Genomic DNA, 25631 nt, shown 5'->3' on the forward strand with positions numbered 1-25631 from the left:
TTGGTGACTTTTGGAGTTAGTATGCAAAATCCTTAAGTTATGGGTAAAACGGTCATTTTCCTACATGTAGGAAGTAAAATGGAAATTTTACTCTTTAAGTTAGTATTTTTCCATATTTCAAATTATTAGTGATTTAGTACTAACTTTTAGAATCACTAATTACAGTTCCTCGTGATCGCGCTTGAGGTTTTATAAGAAACGCGGAGATCGAGGTAAGTTAGCTTTTAACTTACTAGCAGTCTACTGTGTATGTGTGCTAAGTAAAAGAATTATAGTGTATGTATGTATGTTATCATATATGTCATGCCATGCCAAGTTATTATGTAATTGTCTATTATACAGAATTTTTTCTGTCATCAATTTTTATCTGTTACACAATATATTCTGTCATGTATTACTATACATTACAAATATGTCATGCTAAATATGTTGTTTGTTATATGTTATGCCATGTTACGAAATGTTACTATCTCAAGTTGGTTATGTATTTCAAATTATGTTCAAGTCACGTTATGTTACGTCAGGGCTTCAGTCCTTTCATATTCCAGTCACGTTTCATCTTGAGTATATTCAGTTTATGTAGAATACATGGGGCCACAACAACTGTAGAGTATGTATTTTTCATGTTAAGTCAAGTTTGTGTAGAATACATGGGGCCACAACAACTGTGAAGTATGTATTTACACGTAGAATACATGGGGCCACAACAACTGTGGAGTATGTATTTACACGTAGAATACATGGGGCCACAAAAACTGTGGAGTATGTATTTTTCATGTTAAGTCAAGTTTATGTAGAATACATGGGGCCACAACAACTGTGGAGTATGTATTTTTAATGTTAAGTCAAGTTTGTGTAGAATACATGGGGCCACAACAACTGTGGAGTATGTATTTTTTATGTTAATTCAAGTTTCAGAGCAAGTTCATGCTAAGTCAAGTTTCAGATCAAGTTCATGTCAAGTCAAGTTCAGTTCATGATTCAATTTAAGCTATGTCAATTATGCTATGTTGTACGCTAAGTTATGCTTTAATTACTTATGAATTTGATTATGCATTTATGCTTTTACTGTCATACATGTATCATTAGGCTGTATGGAAGTTTTTTGTTAACTTGCTGAGATTTGTAATCAAATCTCACTTTGGTAGTCCCAACTACCATTCCCCCCGAATGGTAGATCTTGTTACAGGACCTAAAGGAGAATCAGGAGCTGATCAACTAGACACAGTTGACTAAGTGACGGTGCGACATAAATGTTGATATAGTAATTAACGTAAATTACTAGTTGTACGATTGAGTTGCATCTCTACTACTTTTTGGATCATAACCATTTTGGACTAGTGTTGTGATCTTAGTTGTTCAATGGATTTTTATGTATGAAGTATGTTTTAAGCATTTGGGATATTTTCAATTTGGTGCATAGTATTGCTAAAGAAAAAATTTATCCGCTGCGAATATTGCATATTGTTAGATGCATGTTAGGAATATTGCATCTTATATGTCATGAACGGGGGCAGGTAACCTTATGTTGCATGTCTCGACGTTTCAAATGTCCGTCCGATCCCAAACGGAATTTGGGGGCGTCACAGAGTGGTATCAGAGCAATACGTCTCTGGGCAGTAAATCCACATGTCCTTAAGAAATGCATCAAACATTAGGCTTGAATTTCTTAAGGTATGAAAGGTAGTATGTGGTTTTTATACATATACTCGTGTGTTTCAAGAAGGGACACATGACTCGTGATAGAATACCTCGGAATCCTAAGGGAGATAATAATCAAGAGGATCAGAATTTCCCGATGGATGAAGGATTAGTTGAGGTAAACATAGTTAACGTTGATCTGATTGCAATTGATGGTAGTATTGCATTATTGTTATTTTGGAGTAGGTCAAGTCATTGGGGTTGGTAAATTGTACATTGTTTGATTCAAACGAGTCATTGTTTCTATTAATTGTGGTGCTTGAGAATTCAGCTTGGAAGTTGAATTGTTACTCTAGTGGTAAGAGTAAAAAATTTTCATTAGAAGTATTATTGTTCATACCAATGTAGATATAGAATACATTTTAGTAATATGAGAAAGGATATGTAGGATTGATGAATGGTATTCCACATATTTGGAGAATTGTTTCGATTCTAAAAATACGATAGAAATTGTGTTTGGAAGAGTAATTTGATTAGGAGAAGCTTTAGCCTTAGTAGGATTCATTTATGATAATAGTATTACCACGCCGCCAGTAAATGATTTCTGGCAAAGCACTATCTTTATGGATACATAGATCGATCTTCTTTTGAAGATTATTATATGGAGAGTAAAATCTTGGTCTTGAGGATTTATGTGAACATTAGGAACAAATCATTTAGAGTTAGAATAATTGATAATTTATGATGGATAGAAAAGTTATGACAATCATAAGAGAGAAAGTTTCAAGTTTAAGTTATTAACTGGTCAGTTATCAAAGTACCACCTAGGAAGATGACTGATTGTTGCGATTATAAAAAAGTAAGTTAGTCCTAGACCAGTAGAACTCCTTGAGGTTTTTATTAACTTGAAGATTACTGAGAGTTTGGATATGCATGATTAAATGCATATTTATATGAGTCATTGGATCATGTCATATATATGAAAATCCCTGAAAGAAATAAAATGGAGTACATAAAACATATACCAGAAGATAGAAACACAAATATGAATATTTGTGAAGTATTATTTTATTATCATAAAGCAAAATTACAGAAATTTGAGGCTCTTTGTCTCAATCTTTAAACGTTCTTGCTCTTCAAAAATCTGCATGCCCCTCCTATCTAAAGGAGTAGCCACTCGAAAAGAAGAATTAAGCAAAGATTTTAAATCTCTGTTCTCTCGCTTTACTGCTTCTATCTTCATGTTGGATTCCATAAGAAGCCTCTGAAGCAGAGAAATACTCTCGTGGAGTTTGTCAACCCCACCAGTCCTGGATTGCAGTCTCTGAGAATATGCGACAATGGCTGATGAGTATCGAGTACCGAGACTCACAAGCTCGTAGATAAGTTCATTTTCTGACTTATTAGTCAGATCATTATTTGATTGCATAATAGCACCTATGGAAGAAGCAGAAACAACTGGGGAACGAGGTGCAGAATACCTCATGTTTTGGCAATGAGAAGATTGCTGAGCCATTGCAAAGTGAGTAAGCAGAAAGAGATTGCAGAGTAAGAATGCAGATTAATTTCAGAAAAGTGAAGAAGATGAGATGAGAAAGAAGATGAACTGAATAATTCTTTTATAGAGAAAATTATGACGAATCACCTCTCGTGAATCATTTCTCTACAAGAGACAAGAGCAATGTAGTATCATAGCTGCGGTGCCTGACAATTACAGAAGAACAAAGTAGTGTCTTAGCTATGCGGCGCCTGACAACTACAGAAGACCTATAAAAATCACGCGGATCATAGTTGTCTGGTCTAAAACAGAGTGCCACCGATTTTGTTAAAAAGAGAGAGGTTAACGGTTTAATTTTGATGAATTCTTTACTAACTATGGTATTTACAAGAACATTTAAAGTATATCACCTATGCTTTTCTAAAGAAGAGTTTCGGAAGATTATTTACTTAAAGTTTTAGGTTTGGAGAGTATGTCGTTACAACTTGGCCAACCTTGTGCAAAGAAGTATAATCTAATTGTTGATTAAAGTAAGAGAGTTAAGGAATGACATAATCTCAAAGGCATATATATATATATATATATATATATATACGGGATAGACAATAGGTTGGTAAGCAACACCTCCTCATTAAATTGCTACTTCTTATTTAATTCGATTTCGAGGACGAAATCTTTTTTTTTAGGAGGGGAGATTGTAACAGCCCGCTAGAAATTCAATTAAGGAATTTCTATTGAGTTTAGGAACCTCGTGAAAACTCTGTAAGTTTACACGAATCGACTAATCGCATAAATTTTAGCCTGTCAACATAGTTAGTGTTATCACTCACTATGGTGCTAGAAATGCGATTTTAATTATTTGAGATAGTTAAAAGTGTCAGAATACATTATAGTCTACACCACTAGGCTTAATTAAATATTTAGAATTTTTCAGTACTAAGTTTATTACGTTTATTTTTGGAGTGAATAGTAACCTCGGTAAATGTACTGAGCGCAGTGTTTTCAAAATCATAGTGTGAAATGTCCAAATTAGGATAGCGATATTTTATTTGGACACTTGCCAAGATCTTAACCACACATAATGAATAGTATTAGATACTTGGCACAAAGAGAAACCATTAGATGGAATTGTGAAGGAAATCAAGGTGTGAGATCATGACACCTAAGCAAAATACACATTTGGAAAATATCTTAAGAATAGAGATTTAAAATACACATAGAAAGATTTTAGCCACCTTACTCTTCCAAGTCTACTCCACATTTGGAAAATATATTGAGCTGATTTTTATAGATATTATTGGATAGAATATTTTGAGATAATATTTTATAGATATTTTGGGTAGGAGAAAACCACACTCAACTCTCAACTCCAGCCTTATCATCTCCCTTATCTCTTCCATAAGCATCTCCAGCCATCACCCACGAACTTATCTTCATTTATACGTTTCTTTAAAAGAATATCAAACATTCTCTCTCAGACAGATTTTAGGAGTTCTTTTGCATGCCCATTTCGAAGCTGTTGTAAGTGTTTTATCATAAAGTCTCCTTCATATAAGTTGTTCCTTTTTTAGTCTAGTTTACATGGATATCTTATTTGCCTCATTTGAAGATCATTTGGTCAGTCAAATATTGTGTAAACTATAGAAAGGTCATTCTGGGAGATAAACTGGAGAATATGTTATAGTTTGGAGTTTTTGACCAAGCTAATGGATAGATATTGGTCCGAAATTTTTATGGAGTATTGTTAACATGTATATATGACTATTGGTTGAGGATTTTTGCATGATTGAAGGTTTTGATGAAATATTTGCTTAGATTTAGAAACTTAGAAACTAGAAGAAGAAAAACAGTTTCTATTTTGAGAAAGTTTAACTCTTTGGTGGTCTAAACCTATTCTAATGACTTTGATAATTTTATTGGAGGATCCTAAGCATCTTATATACATGTTATATTATTATTTTGAAGATATTTGATGTTAGTTTCAAAGATATGAAATTTTATACAAAGAGATATTCAGATAAGCCAAAGTGTGGATGTTCTTGGCTAAATTTATGTTTTGGTTAATTTTTAACCATGTGATCTTGAATTAGAAGCTTATATATGTTTTAGGACATCTTTTTAAACCATGTGATGGTTTGGTTTGAAGATCACATATTTATAAGTCATAGATCAAAAGGTTGATCAAAACAAGTTAGAAACAAAAATCAATAGAAATAGCATATGAGAATTTCGGCCCTATGGAGTTTTAATAGTTGTGATTAGTTTTAAATTTTTTCTAAATTGATATTTGAGTTGAGGATAAAATTTACATGAGGCATGTAAATTTTGGTGACTTTTGGAGTTAGTATGCAAAATCCTTAAGTTATGGGTAAAACGGTCATTTTCCTACATGTAGGAAGTAAAATGGAAATTTTACTCTTTAAGTTAGTATTTTTCCATATTTCAAATTATTAGTGATTTAGTACTAACTTTTAGAATCACTAATTACAGTTCCTCGTGATCGCGCTTGAGGTTTTATAAGAAATGCGGAGATCGAGGTAAGTTAGCTTTTAACTTACTAGCAGTCTACTGTGTATGTGTGCTAAGTAAAAGAATTATAGTGTATGTATGTATGTTATCATATATGTCATGTCATGCCAAGTTATCATGTAATTGTCTATTATACAGAATTTATTCTGTCATCAATTTTTATCTGTTACACAATATATTCTGTCATGTATTACTATACATTACAAATATGTCATGCTAAATATGTTGTTTGTTATATGTTATGCCATGTTACGAAATGTTACTATCTCAAGTTGGTTATGTATTTCAAATTATGTTCAAGTCACGTTATGTTACGTCAGGGCTTCAGTCCTTTCATATTCCAGTCACGTTTCATCTTGAGTATATTCAGTTTATGTAGAATACATGGGGCCACAACAACTGTAGAGTATGTATTTTTCATGTTAAGTCAAGTTTGTGTAGAATACATGGGGCTACAACAACTGTGGAGTATGTATTTACACGTAGAATACATGGGGCCACAACAACTGTGGAGTATGTATTTTTCATGTTAAGTCAAGTTTGTGTAGAATACATGGGGCCACAACAACTGTGGAGTATGTATTTACATGTAGAATACATGGGGCCACAACAACTGTGGAGTATGTATTTTTCATGTTAAGTCAAGTTTATGTAGAATACATAGGGCCACAACAACTGTGGAGTATGTATTTTTAATGTTAAGTCAAGTTTGTGTAGAATACATGGGGCCACAACAACTGTGGAGTATGTATTTTTCATGTTAATTCAAGTTTCAGAGCAAGTTCATGCTAAGTCAAGTTTCAGATCAAGTTCATGTCAAGTCAAGTTCAGTTCATGATTCAATTTAAGCTATGTCAATTATGCTATGTTGTACGCTAAGTTATGCTTTAATTACTTATGAATTTGATTATGCATTTATGCTTTTACTGTCATACATGTATCATTAGTCTGTATTGAAGTTTTTTGTTAACTTGCTGAGATTTGTAATCAAATCTCACTTTGGTAGTCCCAACTACCATTCCCCCCGAATGGTAGATCTTGTTACTGGACCTGAAGGAGAATCAGGAGCTGATCAACTAGACACAGTTGACTAAGTGACGGTGCGACATAAATGTTGATATAGTAATTAACGTAAATTACTACTTGTACGATTGAGTTGCATCTCTACTACTTTTTGGATCATAACCATTTTGGACTAGTGTTGTGATCTTAGTTGTTCAATGGATTTTTATGTATGAAGTATGTTTTAAGCATTTGGGATATTTTCAATTTGGTGCATAGTATTGCTAAAGAAAAAATTTATCCGCTGCGAATATTGCATATTATTAGATGCATGTTAGGAATATTGCATCTTATATGTCATGAACGGGGGCAGGTAACCTTGTGTTGCATGTCTCGACGCTTCAAATGTCCGTCCGATCCCAAACGGAATTTGGGGGCGTCACAATTTAATTAATAAAAATTTTATGTCCAGTCAATTTAACGACTGTTTGGTTCAATCTCATTTCTTTAGTTTTAGTTTTGTATATTCGATCAAATGAAATATTAAACTGAAAAAGGAGAAAGAAATTATTTTAAAAAATCCACAAATTCTTTTAAAATGATAAAAGAAACCTAAAAATTTTGAACAAAAGAGAGATAGGTATATCAAATAAATATTAAAGTATGAATTGACTCTGTTTTATATTTTTTTCTTTATTTCTTCTCTATTTTTAACAGAAGATTTCAAAATTATTTAGATAGTAAAATGAAATGATTTTAAATAAAAATTGAAAGTGGAATAAAATATTATTAGAATATTATTTTTTAATATTATTATTATTTAAAATTTTTAAAAAAATTAATTTATTTATTATATTTTATATAAAAATATAATAATAATAATAATATAAAATAAATTGAGAATGTTTTCAATCTAATTTTCTAAATGAGATAGAAACACGGAAAGATATCGGTAAAAGTCTAGAGCACGTAACAAAAGAGTAATACAAGCAAGTCACGAGCCCAACAGTAGTTTGATTTGTTTTGTTTTTGGGAGGTGAGATGATTAATAATATTTTGAAACAAGGGTCATTTATTTTGTTTGGCAGCATCTTAAGATCAGAAAATGGCTTCACGAATCACATCCAAGTGGGAGTGCCTTCTACAAAGAAAAGGACAAATCCAACTTCAACAGGCTCAATAAATGCAATTGGACGTCCAGCTATCTTCTTGGTCATGTTTCGTGACCCGCTGTTTGTTGTTTACCACCTGCTTAATGTTGACTCTCTTTATATTAATGTTGCATGCATTATATATTAATGCAAGGTGAAAGGTACAAAGGATAGGCTGAAAGAATTCTGGATCTAAGTTTCTTAGTTTCCTCGTATAAATTGTTTTCTAAGATTTAGCAGTTTTAAGTGAGAGAGAAATAGACATATCAAGTGAATTCTATAATATTTATTGTTATCCATTTAAATATTTTTTATTGAAAAAATTCTATACATCACATTACTGTCTCACTTTCATCCTATTATATAAGATGTAGCATATTTATTACTATTAAATGATCATTTATTAAATAATTATTTATCATTTAATAGTAATAAATATATCACATATTACATAATAGCCGGGATTAAAATATGATAATTGTATGGTGTAGTATATACCATTACTATTTAAACAGTATGAAATGAACAATAAATGTCATAGGATGCACTTGATATCTGTATCTCTTCTATTTGAAGTTCTCAAATTCGAGCAAAAACAATATTTTTTGCCAATGATAGCACGTGCATTACACGTGCCAGTGGTTTTGTGAATCTTTTGATCTAGGGTGCTAAATAAGCAAGCATTGGAGTTAGGGATGGCGCGTCAGTGTGGGTGGAGGGCGGACTATGCTTGATCAAGTAACTTACTTCGGGGAGATTTTGGAGTAAAATTGAGGTGAAAGATTACCAAGTGCCACAAATTTATAAATATAGAAATTGCCAACCATGGCAATGACCAGTCTCAACAGAGAAAGGTTAGGAAGAGAGGTAAAAACTCTAGTGGATTTGGAGTGGTTGGTTTGTTACTTTAAGGGGGCTTGTTTTATAAAGAGAGGGTTGTACAAGAGAGATTTTCCTAACGTTCTCTAAATGACCCTAGCCATCTTTGTATTAAAGTTAGTATTGGAGTTATTTTTCTAAAACATTCTTGAAATGGTTTTATAAATGGTTCGAAAAATTTGGAAACGAGTAATGACAGATTCAATGAATTGGACGATTCAAAAAATTAAATTGAGTGGTTGATGATTTTGAATCAGTTATTTCAATGTTGATAAAAAAAAAAAGTATTAAAAATGATATAAAATGCAAAGCAAGCATTTTATATTATGTAAAAAAACTTAAGTAAAATATAAATTCATCGCCTAGTTTCAATAAAAACATGATATGAATCTAAATAGTTTTAAATATTTAATTTATATATTTAATCTCAATTGTCCACATTTTTTTGCCTCATATATGAAGAAGATAAAGACATAAGTTATAAACACATGAAAAATGTAGTATTTTATGCATAACCACAAATTTAATATAAAATACTCATTACATCCTAATTTTCTTGTTCAACTAAAGAAATAAAGAAATACATGTTTTATCTTCAGATTTTTTTATGATTCTTTTTGACTAAAATGATGAAAAAATTAATATATGTTTAGTTCTATCATATTTTTGTACAAGAAATTTAAAATAAAAAATAAAAAAGAACCTAGCAGTTATTTTCGACGTGGGTAGGGTGCTTATGTTACAGTAAATAACTTTGTTTATCTTATCTATATTGTAAGAGAGTAACGATACACTATTTTACAATTCATTTTAAATTATGCACTATAGTTATGTCACTCTATTAAAAAATTATTTCAAGTTTACATAACTACTTGTCATTTTAAATAGAAATGTAAAATTATTGTATAGTAGTTTTAGTGGAGCAATACAACACTCTTCCTACAAAAAGGCCTGCCGACTCACTAGTTTCTGACATGGTAGAATCACCAAAGAAAAAGTTTGCCAAGAAGTGATAACAGAAATGTTGACTCCTAAAAGTACTAAGGAAGCAACTATCATTTAGTTGGATGAGTCAACCCTGGCCCAAATCCTAGTGGATATGCAATCTGGGTCAGTAAGAAAGTTGAGGAAGCTCAAAGGAAAAATTAGAGAAATTCCTTATGGCAGGCCTTCTCCACCTCCGGGTCAATCCAAAGAAGCGAAAGAGGCTAGCTTTGAAATGCCTCACCCAGGGAAATGAGGTCTTTAGTGTAGAATTGCAGGGGCCTCGCCTGACCCAAGGCAATCGGAAATATAAGGGCATATATTAGGAAGTATAATCCGGATGTAATCTTTTTGTCGGAAACCCTGGTTTCAGAAGACCGAACTACTTTTATTGTACATAGTCTAGGTTTCTAAAATTTTGCAAGCTCCCCATCTGTTTGTAAAAAAGGGGGTCTACTTTTATTGTGGCGACCGGATGTAGAAATGGAACCGGTTCATATATATATGAATGCAATCTCTGTTTTAGTGTATTCTGATCCTCCTCACTATCTATGGTTAAATACATATGTGGATGCTCCGGCCCAAAGGAGCAACAAAGAAAATTTTTGGAGTCATCTAGATTCAATTCAAAACGTCTATCTGTGGCCATGACTATGTATAGGAGGCTTCAATGATTTTCTAGAAATATCAGAAAAATATGGTGGCTGATCAGTGTTAAATAATCAAAATCAAGAATTGAGATCACTTATAAACATAAATGGACTTATTGATATAGGCTTCTTAGGACCAAAGTTCACCTGGACTAACAATAGATATGGAAGGGCCCTTATCAAAGAAAGAATTGACAAAGCAATAGTCAATCAATAATGGAGACTACTTTTTCCAAATGCATCCCTAAATCATCTTGCTTCATTAGCCTCGGATCACCATCCTCTATTGCTGCAAAATATGGGATCCCAACGCAAGCCTACGTCCTTCAAGTTTTAAGAGTTTTGGATTTATGAACCACTAAGCCACAATATCATTAGTGAAGCTTAGAGTAAAAATTTCCAAGGCAATCCAGCCTATGTTCTTTGCAGGAAAATCAAATTGACAAAAGACTCACTAAAGTTTTGGAATATAAATCATTTTGGCCGGATCCAAGAAAACATTCAACAATTGGAGCAAGAATTATTAATCACACAAATCAACTCTATAGCCAACTACGATCAAGATAGAGAAAGGGAATTGCAATTCAAGCTCAACAAGCAAAGGGAGTATGAAGAGATGTTATGGCGACAAAAATCAAGGGTATCGTGGCTTACCTCAACAGACTTGAACACTAAATTCTTCCACATCTCCACAACTATCAGACGTTGGAGAAACGCCATCGACTTCATTAAATTGGGCCCAGGTATTTGGTCCATGGACTTCATTGCTATTGAAAATATTTTCATTGATCATTTCAAAACAATTTATACTTCAACCAATCCGCAAATCCCAAATCAACTGGACAACCTCTTTGAGAAGCAAATTTAAGATCAAGAAAATGAGATGCTTACAATGATTCCGAGTGAAGTGGAAATACTTGGAGCTTTAAAATAGATTCCGAACCATTAGGCACCAGACCTAGATGGAATGACAGCCTTTTTCTATAGATACTATTGGAGCATAATAAAAAATGAGGTGATAGAAGCAGTTCAGAATTTTTTCAGGAGTGGCAAGTTGCAATTGAATCATACCAACATAGCCCTCATACCAAAAATCCAAAGCCCAAACTCTCCAACCTAGTACCGTCCAATTAGCCTTACAAATGTTTTCTACAAAATTATAACCAAAATTCTTTCAAATCGCTTCAAAGTTATGCTCTCAAAGATCATCTCCTCTCTGCGGACAACATTTGTCTCTAGCCGCAACATAAAAGAAAACACAATCATAGCTCAAAAACTCTTCCACCATTTAAAGAGGCAATCTGGAAAAAAAAAGGGGGGGGCTAATGACGATCAAATTAGATATGGACAAGGGCTTTGATCAAGTAGAATTGGAATTTCTCTTCGCCATAATGGAAGCTTTGGGATATAGTCAAAAATGGATAGGTTTGATTAAAGAATGTGTAACCACTTCTTCTTTCTCCGTCTTAATCAATGGATCCCCGAGAGGCTTCTTTAAGGCACAAAGAGGACTTAGGCAAGGTGATCCGATCTCGTCTTTCCTCTTTATTCTAATTATTGAAACTATCTCCAGAATACTCCTCAAAGCAGAAGCCCAATGTCAATTAGAAGGGATAAAAATAAGCAGAAATAGTTTGTCCATCTCTCACTTACTGTTTGCGGATGACACCATAATTTTTGCAAAAGTCACAGAAAGCAACACAAACTCCATTTCTGAAAGTCTAGCAAAATACCAAAAATGGTCGGGTCAAAAAGTAAATCTGGGCAAATCCTCTATCTTCATTACAAGGAACACCAACCAAGCGGTCAAGCAAGCAATCTCTCAAGACTGCCCTTCAAAAGCTCATCGGCAAAAATGAAATATTTAGGTCTTCCAACCTCCATGGAGAATAATAAAATAGCCACTTTCCAGGAACTACTAAGTAAGATTGAAAAAAAATTAGAAGGTTAAAAATCGAAGCTCCTTTCACAAACAGGAAGAATAATGTTAATCATAATAGTTGCTAGCACAATCCCTTCATATTTCATGACATCATTCAAGCTGCCAAAATTAGTGTGCAAGACTCTGGACACAAAATTTAAAAATTTCTGGTGGGGATTCCCAAAAGGAAAAACTCACAATTTGACCCTAAAATCATGGAAATCAATATGCCAACCAAAAAAGAAGGAGGATTGGGACTCAAAAGAATGGAAAATCTTAACTCCACTCTGATTACCAAAACAGGATGGGAAATGAGTGAAAATAGAAATGGGTTATGGTGCAACATTCTATCAACCAAATATCTCAGCCAAGAGGATTTCTGGCATGTTACGCCGAAATGTTTGGATTCTAACCCATGGAAAGGAATACTCCAAGCGAGAGAACTCCTTACTAAAGGAAGACGTTTTCAAATCAATGATGGATCCTCAGTCAATATTTGGTCGGACCCTTGGATACCAACTGCTGAAAATTACAAATCAAAGCCACTTCAAGTTGAAAATAGTTTTGTTCCATTAAACTCTTATTTAAAAGTCTCCAATTTAATCATCAAAAACCCAAGGTCTTAGGACATACAAAAAATGCAAACTCTTTTTTACCCAAAGAGCATCCAACAAATTCCATTATTAGGCCACACTCAGCAGACCGACAAAATAATGTGAGCCCTAAATCATAATGAAAAATTCACAGTCAAATCAACTTACAAACTGGTAATAAATGAACAAGTTCATGCCTAAGAGAGTCATATAAGAGATCTTTTCATGACTTTATGAAGTCTAAAAATTCATGAACGACATAAGCTGCTTTTATGGAAAATACTCTAGAACATCTTCCCTACCAAAGGAAGAGTGAAAGAAGTAATCCCTTTTCTGCCTATTGACAAATGTATGTTTGTTGTGCAATCAAACAGAGGAGACTCTTGAGCATCTTTTCGTGCGGTGCTCAGTCATTCGAATACTTTGGAGTCAAGGCCCTTGGCCATTGCATATTGAAAACCTCCTGATTAATTCTATATCGGATTGGGTAAAAATGATAATACATCCAAACAGGGAGCTGGGACTGCAAGAACCGAACAAACACTACTTCCAGCTTTATGCAGTCGTCATCATGGATTACATCTGGCGTTTAAGAAACGATATCGTTCACAATCATTCTTCCTTCGATCTGAACAGGGCAAAAATTCATCTTAAGCAAGTTTATCATAACTACATTGATGCTTGGGAAAGGAAAAAAAGGATCAGTGAGAAACAATGGGAAGCTCCACCCCCACTTTTTCTAAGTTTCACTTTTGATGTAGCAATCAAAAATGTCTTTTCTGTTATCTCTGAATTATGCAGAAACCATAATGGAGATATCGTTGACATCAGAATAGAACAAATCCCATCGTTGAATCCTCTGGCGGCGAAAGTCTCAGCAGCCTTATTAGCTACCCAAACGGCATCAGCACTTCATCATAGAAAAATCATTTTTGAAGGGGATGATCTCCAAGTAAACCAAGCCATTAAAGATCCAGATTTCTCTTCCCTATGGCGAATTTCTCCAATTATTGAAGAAATACAAAAGCTTTTTCGGAGCAATCATGAATGGATTCTAACAAAGATTCATCGATCCCAGAATCGATGTGCGCATTATGTTGTGCAGTGGACAGCTACAATCTTGTTTTTTTACAGCATACCCCCTAATTTCATTTCTTTCTCTACTTTTATTTTTAACCCTCCTTGAACCTTTGTATTATTTCTATTATTAATGAAGCTGTTTGATTAGGGAAAAAAAAAGGTTTATCATTTTCCATGATAAAAGGTCTCTAAAGGAGTATTGGGCACATCATAAACTAGTTTTTTAGTCTGTCTTATGGACGATTATACCAATTAAAAAGTTAGTAAGTTAGGGCTTTTCCTCAAGGAAAACAATACTTGGTCCCATAAATTTATCTCCTCAAAGTTAAAGTTTAGCTATTTTAATTTTTTCTACCTAATAGTTAAGAAATTGATTATTAATGAAGTAGTATATTTTCTTTTCCCTTAATTGTTGATGATGTTTAAAAAACTTTTTGAAAGAAAATGAAAAAAAAAACAGTGTTCTGCTACATATAGTCATTTTTGCGTACTCCTAATGTACTCTATTGAAATAATTGGTCAACGCAATTATTTTATATTAAAAAAAAGTGACACAGCCAATGACATTTGTGGAGTATATAAAAAATATGTAAAAGTAACTACATATTAAATTTTTGTTCTTCAAATAAACATTCACTCGAAAGACACTTTTTATTTTTTATTTTTTTGTTTCAACTTCAAGTCTTCCTTCTTTTATTGAATCCTACATGTAGTGGGGAAATTCTATGCTTGCTTTATACATAAAGACATTAAAAAGTCATATGTTTTGGCTGAAATTTAAAGGCTTATGATGTACTTTCAGGAAATTGCATTTGTGCATGTTAGTAGACAGGGCAATAACGTGGCTCATTGTCTAGCAAAGTTTGCTAGGAATAATGATGATGTAATTATCTAGTGGGATGAATGTCCTTCTTTTGTTTCTCAAGCGGTTTGGCTTGATAGGCATATGCTTGTAAGGACTTGAGTTTTATTAATGAGATCTAATTATCAAAAAAAAAAAAAATACATTAAAAAGTCAAAGATTGAAAACTGCTATTAGATTTTTTTTATATATATAAATAAAAACTGCTATTAGATTTTTTTTTTTATATATAAATAAAAACTGCTATTAGATTGATACACATACTTTCTATGATTTGGATTGAGACTTTTTTAATTGAGAGAAATATACACATATAGTCGATCATAAAGTAATTTTTGAATATTTAATACTGATCATGATATTCATACAAAGATTTCTAAATATTGAAATCTACTGTATATGTCTATTTTTTACTCACTCTAAATCAGGATCAGATTAGAATCCACATGGTCTTTATTGCTTAATATGAAGTAAGAGGTTGACAAAGGTTATAACGCTTCATAAAGAAGTTTTTCCACAGCAGAATGATATTCCGGAGTTTGGATGTTAATACAAAATTCTATTTTTTTTTTTTTTAAGTATAGTAGATATTAGATTTTATAATTACAATTTCATGAATATGTGTTATATTATCCTGATTTTTTAAGTATAGGAAGATGTCTTAATAATTAAATGTGGAATTAACTTTATTTTATTCATGATTTGCCTTAGATCTAAACTAACACAATAGCTTTGTAGTGTTAAGACAAAATATAAATGACTAGATCTAACTTTTTTTGTGAGACAAGTGGTAATTTCATGTAATATTATACCAGAAGTCTTAAATTTAAATCATGATTCTATACTCTACCATCTTCGTAATTAAGAATATAAATTGAAATGCCAACTTCAAAAATAGCAAAATGTTGGGCACTTCAGTATCTACTTGTAATCTTGTAATCTCTTAGCTATTATCTAAAATGTAATGGTGGGAGGCCATCATGCTCAACCAAGAATGTGTCAAAGTTATATTGCTCAAATATATTAAAGCCTTAAATAATAATTGTTAATGCCTAAATTTGTACAACAAACGAGAAGGGAGGAAAGCGTCATCTTCGACCCACATTGATGATTCGGGTGTTGATACAATGTTCTTCACGTTCTTCCCTCTCACTGCCCCATGGCGTCGAAGCTTTCACGCACGGTAAGTTCCTTGCCAGCCCCAGTATGCTCATCCATTATAAGTTTCTCGCCCAAATTATTTTGGGCGCCTAGTGTAAGTCCCTCTAGCCGCCCCATAGCGACCAAGCTTCACACACCAAAAGCTCCTTGCTAACCCTGTGTGCTCAACCACTGTAAGTTTCTCGCCCAATTTATTTTGGGTGCCTACTGTAAGTCCTTCTCACCACATTTCAATGTTCACTCACAAAAAAAAAAAAAACAGAGAGAATCATTTGGGAATAGACAATCTTCATTGTTGCAAAAAGACAAACAACTTCCCTACATAAAAATCATTCATCAGCGAACAATTCCAATCGGAAAAAATAGCAGCAAGAGTGCTATGGAATATACTTTGTCAGAAATAACCCACATAGAACAAAACATCGCTTACAAAGCCCCTCTCAAGCATCTTAATCTATCTTCATTAGAATAGACCATTCAATAATTGCTAGCATCCAGGGCCTTCATCAAAGCCAAAGAATGGCTGCCCCTGACAATCACCCGTGTGTCATCAGCCTTCACCATCACCACACTTTAGTGGAATGATTTGTATTACACTAAGCTATGTGGTTTTTGTTGAAATCCTCTCAGGGTGGTCAAACTTAGTCTCTTGCCACAACATTGCGGTTGAGCATCCCCTCAAACACCAAAATCGAGTCCCTAAACTCATGGTGAACAACGTCCCTTAAACTAGCAAATTCGAGTCCATAGACTCGCTAGGGGTGTACAAGAAACTGGAACACCGGCCGTGACCGACTCAGACCGGCCGCCGGAGGCCGGAACCGGCCGAAACCGTCAAGGAACCGGTCGGCAGTCGGCAACGTTTTAGCAAAACCGCCTATCGTCAGTTCGGTCGCGGTTTGAGGCCGGCTCAAACCGCTGAACCGGCCGATGTAATATTCCTCTTTTTTTTTTTAATTTTATCAATATAAAACGACGCCGTTCCACTTAAGTTTAAGTAGAACGGCGTCGTTTTACTTTTAGGTCTGTGTTTTACACACAGATTAAACGACGCCGTTTGTTATTAAACCAAACGGCGTCGTTTTGTTTATAAGGTGAGTAAAAAAAATTAGAACGGCGCCGTCTGGTATTAAACCAAACGGCGCCGTTTAGATATAACCCATCGGTCCCATCGTCTTATTCCTTTCTCCTTTCTGTTTCTGCGTTTATAACCCTCTCTCTCTCCTCTGCAGCTCTCTCTCTCTCTACTCTCTCAGACGAACGACGCCGCGGGAGGGAAACCGAGAACCGACCGTAAACCGCCAGAGAACCGCCGTAGTCGATACGGCCGGTTGTTCTCCTCCCCGTCGACCGGTTACGGTCGGTCCGTCCACCGTTTTTCCTCTCATCGGTCGGCGGCGGTTCTGCCCAAAAACCGCACCGAAGGGGTCGGTTTTCACCCCTAAGACTCGCAGTGGAATTGGCATGGAGGTCAAAAAACCCCCACAATCCTCATTAAACCACCAAAATCAAGTCCAAAGACTCATAGTGAAATGGGCATGGAGGTTAAAGAAAACCCCCATGACCCCCCTTTTTAAGCACCAAAGTTGAGTCTAGAAGTTTGGGTGTGCCCATTTGAAAAAAATCCAATAAGCATCAATCACATCTTCTTTGCTAATAACAGCCTTTTATTTTGTAAAACAAACTCTTTGGAATTGACTAGATTGTTATATATGCTGGAACTCTATGAAAACGCCTTTGGGCATATGTTAAACAAAGACAAGACTTCAACTTTTTTCAACAGGATTAGTCCTCCAGATATACAAAGTACAATAGTGCAAATAGCAGGGGTGAGATCAACTAGCACTTATGAGAAATGCTTGGGACTACCAACTATAGTGAGAAGCTCAAAATTTTCTATTTTCCATTCTCTCCTTGATAGAAAATGGGCTCAAATTTTCAACTGGAAAACAAAGTTCCTATCAACAACAAGTAAAGAGATCCTTTTGAAATAGTCCTCCAAGAAATTTCAACCTACACCATGGGCATTTTTCTCTTACCTTCCTCTATTATTCAAAAACTTAACAAAATGCTGAGGAAGTTTTGGTGGAGACAAAATGATAAACACATAGAATCCAATGGATAAAATGGGAACATATGGGCTTAGCAAAGGAGATAGGAGGACTGGGTTTTAGAGATTTCAAAAGTTTCAAACTTGCCATGTTGGCCAAGCAAAGCTGGAGAATGCTTAAGAACCCTAAATCCTTACCTGCAAAAGCTTTTAAGCAAAAGTACTACCCTCAAAGAGATTTGTTTGAGGCTACCTTGAGAAACAGACTTTCATATGTATGGAGGAGTGTTATTGCAAGGCAGTAATTATTGAAGGAATGTCTGATATGGAAGATAGGTGATGGAAGGAATGTTCGAATGTGGAAAGACAAATGGATTCCAAGACCCCATTCTCTTATGGTTCAAACACCAATCTCGAGATCTAATGAGAATGCTATGTTATCTTATCTTTTTAAGACTTATATGAAGGCATTGAGAGTGAACATATTGAATTCCCCATTCTCGAACCAAGATGCTAAGTCGATCTAAAGTATACAACTTTGCATTGGAGTAAGAGAGGATAGTCTAATTTGGCACTACACAAAGGATGACAATTTCTCAATTAGAATTTCCTATGATCTACATAGGGAGATTGCCAACAAAAGTAATGGGATTTCCTTTAATAATAACATAAAGGAAGGTCTTTGGAAGTCAATTTGGAAGTTGTGTGTCCCAAATGCAGTCAAGATGTTCCTCTAGAAAGCATGCCAAGATCACTACCCACCCTTTCCAAACTATCTAAAAAGAAAATTATGGAGAATGATTTGTGCCCTATTTGCCTCAAAATTAGTGAGTCATGTCCTATGGAGTTGTAATGCTTCAAGAGATGTTTGGTGCCAAGGAAACAAGAAAATTCAAAAAATGTCCTTTCGCTATAACTCTTTCTTAGACATATGGAGCAGACCATGTAATGAACTTCAAAACAAGAGGAACTAGAGGAATATGCAATATAGTAGAAAGGATGACTTGGAACAGGAGAAATGTATTTATTCATGACAAAGAATTCCGACACCTAACTCTATTATCAACAAAACAAGAGAGGAATGGCAGGCTTATAAAATGCTCCAATGCACAACAGACTTCAAAAGAATAATTCTGGACAGATTCATCAAAAGTGGAACAAATCTCCTAAGCAGTCTTACAAAGCCAACTGGGATGCTTCCATTGATAAGGAGAGGGGGGAAATTGGCATAAGTGTTACCATTTAAGGTGGAAAAGGCCATATGATAGGATCTCTTAGAGCTACTAGGAATTTAAATGTTAGCTCAAGCATTGCAGAATCTTATGTTGTAATGTTTGTAGCCAAATTTTGCAAAGAGATGAGTATTCAATCACTCATATTGGAAAGTAATGCTCTTTAGGCATTGAAGAATTTTTCAAAAGAGAACTTATACTAGAGCCAAGTTGGTTGGTTAATAGAGGATTCAAAGACATTGCTCAATTCTTATGCCTCATGGTCAGTTATGCATACAAGAAAAGAAACCACTCAAGCTACTCACATTCTTGCACGGGAAACTTTATCTCTACAAAAAGATATTATAGGAATAGAAGACATCCCTACATGTATTCAAGATATTCTCAAATTTTAAGAATATTTTTATGTTAGTACGTTAGATTTGGAACTTCAAGAGTTTCTTTTAGAACAAAAGACATTTTATCTCATCATTACAATTTTTTCAAATTCTCATATAAAATATAATAAATAATTTAATTTTTTAAATCGTAAAACAATAATAATATTAAAAAATGATATTCTTAATATATTTTATTCAACTCTTAATTTTTATCTTAACTCATTTCATCTCAACTTACTATCCAAACCTCTCTCAAGACTTAAGAGTGTGAGAAAGATGAATATATGAAGTGAATCTCATAATATTTATAATGATTTGAATAAATTCTTCAAATAATATTAAATTCTCAATAAATGAATTTTTTTTCTTTTTTTCCTTTTCTTTTTCCTCAATAAATGAATCTACTTTTAAGTATCTATTTTTCTTCCGTTTTAAATTTTAAAATCTGATAAAAAAAAAAAAAACTCTAAAAATATCTCAAAGTCAAAAATACATGAAAGAAGAATACAAAGAAGAAAACAACATAAAAATAATGACTCAACTTTCCGATCTCATAAAATGAAGGGAGACAAGGAAACGCCACACAAATGGAAATAAGACGTCAATTTGTAATTAAAGAGGCAGAGTTGTCCACTCGTTGTAATTTTCACAGCATTTAAAACTCTTTTCTTGAATTCTCCTCCCACCCCCTCCGTCAATACTCACCAACAATAAATGAAACAATTAATTCTTTTATTATTAATCAATTAAACTAATTATACTTTCTAATTGAATATTATAGAAAGATAAAAATCAATAAAAATGTTTTTTCTATTTATTTCATAACGGCCTCATATAATATATATAGGGAGAAAGAGAGCTATATTTATTCCAATGAAAGCCATCGGCCCCTCTCTCTGTGTTCCTCTTGAAGCAAAGCAAAAGCTTGGCGAAGCTTCAGAAATGGCTGCTGAGGTGAGCTCTCTGGTTCGGGTCTTGAATGGCTACAACAAGGAGGATCAGCATCGGACGGTCGGTAATGATTCGAGCGGTGAGAAATCTATGGCTCCGATTACTCGTGACCTTCTTGGTGGGTCCTCCTCATCCACCTCCTCCTCCTCTAAGCTTGTCGAGTCGCAGGAATTGGACCTCGACTTGCAGGTCCCTAATGGTTGGGAAAAGCGCCTAGACTTGAAGGTTCGTCTATTTTCTCTTCTGGGTCGTTTCTCGTGAAATTCGCCATTGTTCTATGATAAGATCGCTCTGCTTACTGCGGATTTTTGCTTTTGTCGCATGGCTTGCTTTGAAGCTTCTTCTCTGATTTTGTTGACAGGATTCTTCTGGGTTTTTTTATTTGTTCTTGTATGGTAGAGATATTGACTATTTTATGTAATTGATTGCTTTGAAGTTTTCTGTTTCGTCTTTTTTCTCTGTTTGGTTACGTAGAAATTGGAAGGAAATCAGGAGAAGAAAATTCGATATTTTTCATTGTTTTAATTCTTTTTTTTTTAATTTTTAAAATTTCTGGTCCATTTGTTTCCATTCTTTATCAGAAAGGGAACACAACTCGTTCGGTTCATGAATTGATGTTGAGGTTTTAGTTTTTGGTACAGACCCAAAAGTAATGATGCTTTTGCTCAAATATGTGCAAGATATTTTGCCATTCTGCAGCGAAACAGAACCCATAAATTCTAACCCATTTGTATGCTCGACCCATCCAGTAATTTGCTTGATTTCAAACCTTTTTGCTTAATTTAGACGAAATTAAAGCTTTCTCGTCTTACAGTAATTAAGGGCGTGAGGATATTCATTTTCTATCAATTCAATGTTTTTCTTCAATGCTCTGCCTCTTCCCTTCTGATCGCGCTCTACTTCCTCTATCTGCTGCTTTTAATGCCTTCTTCTCTGCCTTGAATCTCTCTCTCTCTTCCCTCTCATCACCCTAATAAATTCTGTTCTTTTCCTGGAATAATCATTCATTACCATCTTTCCATTTATACGATCGGCAAAATATGTTAAGCTAATACTAATTTTGTGTGCTTTTTATGAACTTTTAATGTTTGCAGTCAGGGAAAGTCTACCTACAAAGATGTAACACTCCATTGACGCCAAGTTCACCCTCAATAGCAGAACACAAACACCAAACCGACACAACTGTTCCTAAGCTCCAAGATTTAAATTTCCCGCCATCTCCATCAAAAATCACATTGAATCTATTTGAAGAAACTTGCTTGGATTTGAAGTTAGTATCACCCTCCTCTTCATCGAATACATATCAAAGTGTATGCACTCTTGATAAGGTGAAATCAGCACTCGAGAGGGCAGAGAAAGAGCCGATCAAGAAGAGAGGATCACTTTGGAAATCATCCTTGTCACCTTCATACTCTTCATCATCCTCTTCTATCAGACAAACACAGGAAGAAGATCATGAAGATCAATTGTCATCCTCGCCGATTGCAGCAGGGTGCCCCGGTTGCTTATCGTATGTATTAATAACGAAAAGTAACCCGAAATGTCCTCGGTGCAGTTCTACAGTTCCGTTGCCGATGATGAAAAAACCTAGGATTGATCTCAACATATCCATTTGAGATATTAAAGAATGTTACTTATGGTTTATATTAATATTTCTAATTTTTTAGATGATAGACTAGATTAGGGTTTAAGAAATAGATTTTTCAGTAAAAGAACATTGTACATGATGAAAGGATGGTGGTTTTGTCAGTATAGTTGATAGAAATGTTATCCCTTCTGAATGTTTGTTTTCCTTATCTTTTCATACTTCATATTTTAATTTTTTCATTCTCTGCTTGTAGACAGAAATTTCTATAATGTGTATGCAGTTTGTGTTTTGATTAAACTACAACTATATCTGGATTTGGTGCTCATGGAGTTATGATGGCAATCGATGAGTACTTCCGTTCTGGAAGATCTGTTTGCTTCTTTGGAAGTATAGGGAAAGACCTGAAAAATGTTCAATGATATTGGTAGTGTAATTCTCTTTCCTTTTTAATATATTCAACTAATGTTTATAAGCTAGGTTGCAAAAATTACTTTGAAAAAAATTTCCTTACAAACCCATTTATTGATACACCAAATATATACAATTCTGTTCGGATGGGGCTACTGTGCTGGTGTTAATGCGCTTTCTTCTAACAGATACAATTGCCAGGCATTTCTGAAGTTTCTCATACTAATGACTTTAGAATGCATTCATTTTCCACCATTTTTTGTTTACTGCAACCTTAAACCTGTTTCAACTAATGTATCCATTTCATGTTTGGGCACTGATATCATGTGGAGGTTGATAAGAAGCCATCTCCTTCGGCTCCCACAAAATTTTTTTAACATTTGAGACTCATTTTTCACATTTAGTTAAAGGGTATAATTTCACGTAAAATCGTAAAATGTGCAAGTAATACGTAATTATTTTAAAAAAATAAAAATAATTAGACATTTTAATAATTTACATTATGTTATCCTAAGGATAAGGGTAAAGAGATATGCTTACGGTGTACAGAATTACAATATCAGTGACCAACCCAAATTGGTTAGAAATAAGCTTTCTATTAATCGACTGGGTTGTAAAACCGAGAAATTGTACTGCAAACAGTAATTTTTCTCTAGGAATACTGCGTACCGACCAACTCAGATTGTTACTTCTTTTTTCTTTTTTTATCCCAAACTGAACAAATCCGTACAGAAATTACTACAAATATAGAAACTTGGCCAAACGAGTAAAAGCCATTTATCTCATATGGTGACCTTTATATGAGAGAGCTTGAAGGTTCGCTTCGTACCATCCCCCCTACCTTAATTTAAGTAGCCTAAAAATTCATATATGGGGTAGGAGGCCAAGTACTAGGAGTTAGGATACATCTCTATTTGCTCCTTTTCCTTTTCTTGAGATTATAAAAGAGGATAGTGATGTACGAAATTATGGTTGCGTCATATAAATGTTTGAAAAGAGCATTCACCTACACTTTGTCAAACTGATGCGCGTTTTAATAGGGGCTGCATGAACCTAATTATGGCCATTTACTATCTCAATTCATTAATATACCTAACAGACAGTAAATGAGTATTTAATTTCCTCATAGTCTTATAAGTTGCCCACCTACCTTCTCTTATGAGTTTAATGTACGTTGGTTTTCTCTTGAAAGAAATAAAGAAAGCAAAATAAATAAATGAACTTTGAAATTGCAGCCTCTTGCATGTTGGCTACCCAATTGATTTAGAGTGGTGTTGTTGTTCATTTTTAATTTTATCATCTTTTGCCAATATTTTGATTGATGTACCGAATTTTTGGATTTTTTTTTTTTTTTCTTTTTGGGATAAAGGGGAATCGGAGGTTGGAATTCAAGTTTTCCATCCAGAGAATCAGACTATATGTCATCAATCTATCGTATTCTTGACAATTTTAGATACAATTTTTGTGGTTAATATACTTAGATTGATGTCCGGATTTGACCATATAGTTGTTCATTTGATTTGAAAATATGAACTCATGATTAGTTTTGAGATCAAATAAATATCTGTGGCCAAGAATTCAAGGCATTCCTTTCCTTGTCAAGAATTCAACATTATAATCAACTTCCTCACCCTATTTGATGCTGTTACAGTTTTATTTTAATGTGCTTCTGATTTCACATGATACGTTCCTTCTTTCTAAACTGATTAAATTAATATATTAAAATATGATAATGTCAAAGGATCTGATAATTTATGAGATTTGCTTAAGCCATATTTAAAATGGGAGTATTCATAACTGGATAAGATCCAGAGAACCCTAAAAGGGAATGAGTGCAAATATTCCCATTTTTTCCCTGAATTCAATCCATATTGTAATTTTTTTTTTTTTTTTATTCTTATGAAAGAAAATAGAAGAAATAGGTAGAAAAGAAAAACATGCATCTTCATTTTCTTTAGGCAGGTGAGCTATAAAAGTAATTAAGGAAGGAGAGATATCTATGAAGGTCAAAGCATAAAAAAAAAAAAAAAAAAAAAAAAAAAAAAAAAAAAAAAAAAAAAAAAATTGCAAAGATCGAAGCATTGAGAGACGTACGACACATCTCAATTTTAGAGAAATGTCTTGGAATATTTAGGGGATATGAGAAACAAGTGAATGTCTTATAAATAATTCATTTTCAGAAATATTAAACCCCATCGAGACTCGAGAGAGGTAAAAATGAATGAAAAAATATAAAAATAAAAATAAATATGCTCGACCCAGCTCGTGCTGCATCCTAGTCCTCATTCTTTTTTTTTTTAAATTATAAAAAGAAGGAACAAATTAAAACCTGTCTAATCAAACCTTAATTAGCTTTATGGTACAACATATAGTACCAACTTGCACTTGTCATCAAGGAATTATTTACATTTTTTGAGCATTTCCAACCCATAAATGAGTACTATCATAGAAAGTACGGGTACTGCTGCAAGAGGTGCAGCCCGACTATCCAATGAAGGAGAAGGTAAATTTTTTCTTTTTCATTTATTTTTTTATATTTTTGAATATATTTTTTTTAAATTCTTAACATTACTAAAAAAATACTTCAATTTAAATTCCGCATTCAGGATCCAAAGCATTTCATTTAAGATTAAAGCATTTTTCTATAAAGTACTGATTTGCGATCTATTTGTATGGAATGTTATATTGAAATTGTAGGTCTTTTGTTTTGTTTCTTTATCAAGGAGAATAGCATCTCCATATATATATATATATATATTTGGAGCAATGCTACAAATCATAGATGTATACAAAAAAAGTGTAGAATCCGACCCACCCAATAAAGTCGGATTAAAATTAGAATTGGGTTGTATGAGCTATTTAGCGGGAGAAACTATAGCCCGCTTCCATCTCCCGATTGTCTAACTCCCTTCTTTAGAAACTAGTCTCTCTCTCTCTCGAAGAGAAAAAATATAGAGTCTTCCCGAAACGCTCTCTCTCTCGCTCCCTCCGTCTCCGTTAACTCTTTAACCTCCCCCAACCCAGATCTGCTCGACCGGGGGAGGGGGGTGGGAGTTTCATCTCCTGCTCCC

General features: G+C 33.9%; 1 protein-coding gene across 1 annotated transcript; it reads left to right on the forward strand.

Moving 5' to 3' along the window:
* Window positions 1-20464: 20464 nt before the first annotated feature.
* Window positions 20465-22475, forward strand: LOC122283030. The gene is made up of 2 exons (XM_043095181.1): window positions 20465-20789; window positions 21659-22475. The coding sequence occupies exons 1-2, from the start codon at window positions 20487-20489 to the stop codon at window positions 22178-22180; spliced, it is 825 nt and encodes a 274-aa protein (XP_042951115.1). The 5' UTR covers window positions 20465-20486; the 3' UTR covers window positions 22181-22475.
* The last annotated feature ends 3156 nt before the right edge of the window (window positions 22476-25631 follow it).

The sequence above is a fragment of the Carya illinoinensis genome, chromosome 11, assembly GCF_018687715.1.
Source record: "Carya illinoinensis cultivar Pawnee chromosome 11, C.illinoinensisPawnee_v1, whole genome shotgun sequence".
Taxonomy (NCBI): Eukaryota; Viridiplantae; Streptophyta; class Magnoliopsida; order Fagales; family Juglandaceae; genus Carya; species Carya illinoinensis.

Coding starts and splice junctions, on each gene's coding strand:
- LOC122283030 (XM_043095181.1), top strand. CDS start 20,487: ATGAAAGCCATCGGCCCCTCTCTCTGTGTTCCTCTTGAAGCAAAGCAA. Junction 20,790..21,658: donor AAAAGCGCCTAGACTTGAAG/GTTCGTCTATTT, acceptor TAATGTTTGCAG/TCAGGGAAAGTCTACCTACA.